A 3170-nucleotide genomic window follows, 5' to 3' on the forward strand; every position below is an offset into this window, starting at 1 on the left:
ATTTTATGTGCTGGAATGTGTAGAAAATAGGTTTAAATGTTAAACTAATTTATTCAAGTCAGAGAATGTTGCATATAATTAAATTTTTGCTTGATGCATAAAGTTAAAAGATTAAAACTGATAAAACAAGTTAAAAAAAGAGACTTTTCCATTTGATTACATTTTATATGATGGATTATGCAGAAAAAGTAGAATTGGGCTGAAAGATCTATCGCTTTATCACCTCTTCAGGTTGTAAATCGTGTTTTTAAAAAGTAACTAAGTAACTAAGTAATTAATTACTTTTGAAATTAAGTAATCAGTAAAGTAACGGGATTACTTTTGGGGGAAGTAATCAGTAATTAGTTACTGATTACTTTTTTCAAGTAACTTGACCAACACTGGTTACCACAGCCATTATCCAGAACTACAGCGGCTATTGGTTACAGCGGAGGAAACCAGTCTGGTAAGCAAATTTCTGTCTTAGCACATTTGTGGTTTTCTTTTGCCGCTGGTTTAGTGAATTTGTTTTGGAATTGGTGAGAACTAAGATAGCTAACTAGCCATTGTTTACATTGTTACATGAAGTCTGGAGAATTCTTGGCTCAGTTGTGTGTGTTTAGAAGACTTAACTTGAGAATTTACAATAGGACTTTGCTATCTAATGGATAATGTCACGCTAGCTAAATCAATATTTTACATAAAATCTATGAAAAACTGGAAACTGTGTTTTTTTTAGTTCACTTTTACAGACGGGTTGTTTGATGCCTTTCAATGTGTTGCTGATGTCCGGAAATATACTTTCACAGGATAAGCCATGTATATAATTACTGACTGCAGTTATTCTGTAGAAAAATATGATGTTAATTCTAGTGCCAAAGAACTCTGCTTTCTATTCTAATATGTTGCATAAAGCTCAATTATTTATAAGTGATTTGAAAAAGTGTCAGAAGCCTTAAAGTACGTCAAATAGTTTCACCCAACTGATTCTTCTCATAGAGCTAAGATTGCCTCTGTAGGTGGATGTGATCATCTACCCTCCTGGCCAATCAAAACAGTCTTGTCTCTGAAGAGAGTGAGGATGTAGAGCAGTGCTTTTCACTCAACACGGCAATTTCAACAAGATGACACCTCCGAAGCTTGTCTTCTATCTGACATGCCTCTTCTTGGTGGAATTTAGTAAGTTGCATTTTATTTAAAAAACAAGAACAACTATTTATGTTTTAAATGTATCATTCTGGTTAAAAATAATTCTGCTCTTTACCCCATTTAGCTCAGATGAATCATTTAAAACAACCCAGAAATTTACATCAAGAGAAAGGATTGATATCTCCTAATGTTGGAGACTCGTTGATTTTGCGATGTTTTCATGACAGTGATGCTGCAAAGTATTACTGGTACAAGCAACTACTGGGACAGAAGCTACAGCTTATTTCCAATACCTATAAATTTGACAAAAATGGAACTTTTTATGATGAGTTCAAGGACAATCCACGCTTTACATTGGAAACTGATGTGGGTATAAATCACTTACAAATTTCCAACGTACAAATCATAGATACAGCAACTTACTTCTGTGCAAGTGGTCTTTCATTTGTGTTTGAATTTGGAGAGGGTACCAAAGTCATTGTAAAGAGTCAAGGTTTGAGCATCAAAGCTCTAGTCCAGCAGTCTGCTTCTGAAACCATCCAGCCTGGAGGCTCTGTGACTCTAAACTGTACAGTACACACTGGGACCTGTGATGGAGAACGCAGCATTTACTGGTTCAGAAAAACAGAAGAATCTCAACAAACAGGACTTATTTACACCCATGGAGGTGGGAATGATCAGTGCGAGAGAAAAACTAAAACACAAACTAACACCTGCGTCTACACCCTGCCGATGAACGGTCTGAATCTGTCTCATGCTGGGACCTACTACTGTGCTGTTGCCTCATGTGGACACATACTGTTTGGAAAGGGGACAAAACTGGACTTTGAACGTGAGTAACGTCAAGGCTAAGCTTACTAAAAATACTGTAGATCCTCCCCAACAGGGAATGGGACAAAGTTGGACTTTCAAAGTGAGCAGATTTTCTACCAGGAATGGTCTGTTTTTACTCAATAGTATTTATTTTAACTTTGTAAAAAAAGTTGTGAACTTGTTTTCACGTTTTACAGGGGACGTGGACTCACTGGGTTTGGTGTATTTTTTGGGTGGTGCTTTGATATTCGTCATGATTCTTTCTGGCTTTCTGGCTTTCCTGATATGCAAGATGAATGGGAGAAACTGCAGCCAATATTCAGGTACAGTGTATTTTCATTGTTAAAAGCTTAATCTGTATTTTCTTTTTTGGTAAAAAAATAACTTTTTCTTCAACTTTTACCTTCAGAGTCTCATGTAGGACAGTCATCTCCTCACACAACCAATGCAGAGGTAAATATCACTGGAGTGTAACTTTCACAAGCACAAATCTTCCAGTACAATGCACATGAGAAGCAGTTACAATGTATTAATATATTATTTTGTTAGCAGGGTTACGATGCAGACAGCCTGCATTATGCCGCTTTACGTGTAAACCAGAGAAAACAATCAAGAAGACTTAAGGATGACACCATGAGTGAATGTGTGTACTCCAGTGTAAAGCAATGACTGTCTTTTGCTTTCTTTATAGTTGTTACAGAGAAGTACTTGTACAATTTTGATTTTAAAAACGGTTTCTGGGTCTTTTTTGTTTGTTTTTGTTTGGAATTTCATGATGGATATCCTAATATTATTCCTTTATAGTGATTTATAGACTTGACAGATGAAATATATCACATATTTCTTGATTTTGATGCATTTCGTTTAATGCTCTGGAATTCTTGCCATGTGTTTAATCACAAAATAAAGTAAATGTCATTATGAAGAACTTGAGCGAATGCGTGTTTACTTCTTTTGGGTATCTGGTTGCTCCCTGTGTATCGTACAGTACATGTGACAGTCCTCACTTATCCCAGACCAGCAGTGGAATTAGGAGGTGGCTGTGACCAGAAAAGCTGCCAATAATTATTTTGACACTTTAATAACTCTAAATACTGGGCATGTAGTTTAAACATTAAAAGTGTGTTGTTGAGATTTACTTTCTCTATAGGTTATTATCACTAGTCTCGGATTTTGCCTTCATAGGAACTAAGGGGAAGTAGCTGCCAGGTGCTGACAGTGAAACACAC

At 36.1% G+C, this 3170-nt stretch overlaps 1 protein-coding gene across 1 annotated transcript; it reads left to right on the forward strand.

Annotated features, from left to right (window-relative positions):
- The first annotated feature begins 1088 nt into the window (after positions 1 to 1088).
- LOC146715234 (uncharacterized) lies at positions 1089 to 2860 on the forward strand. Its single transcript, XM_085451656.1, has 5 exons — positions 1089 to 1158; positions 1253 to 1960; positions 2139 to 2264; positions 2351 to 2394; positions 2491 to 2860. The coding sequence occupies exons 1-5, from the start codon at positions 1104 to 1106 to the stop codon at positions 2608 to 2610; spliced, it is 1053 nt and encodes a 350-aa protein (XP_085307782.1). The 5' UTR covers positions 1089 to 1103; the 3' UTR covers positions 2611 to 2860.
- Positions 2861 to 3170: the final 310 nt, after the last annotated feature.

This window comes from Copadichromis virginalis, linkage group LG3 (genome assembly GCF_057382275.1).
Source record: "Copadichromis virginalis isolate Kocher_CV1m ecotype Utaka linkage group LG3, C_Virginalis_male_GT1.1, whole genome shotgun sequence".
Lineage (NCBI taxonomy): Eukaryota > Metazoa > Chordata > Actinopteri > Cichliformes > Cichlidae > Copadichromis > Copadichromis virginalis.

What these genes read in the sequence shown, in the direction of transcription:
- LOC146715234 (XM_085451656.1), top strand. Translation starts at nt 1,104, where the DNA reads ATGACACCTCCGAAGCTTGTCTTCTATCTGACATGCCTCTTCTTGGTG. An exon ending in GACAAAACTGGACTTTGAAC is followed by an intron (nt 1,961 to 2,138) that starts GTGAGTAACGTC and finishes CACGTTTTACAG; the next exon opens with GGGACGTGGACTCACTGGGT. An exon ending in CTCACACAACCAATGCAGAG is followed by an intron (nt 2,395 to 2,490) that starts GTAAATATCACT and finishes TTATTTTGTTAG; the next exon opens with CAGGGTTACGATGCAGACAG.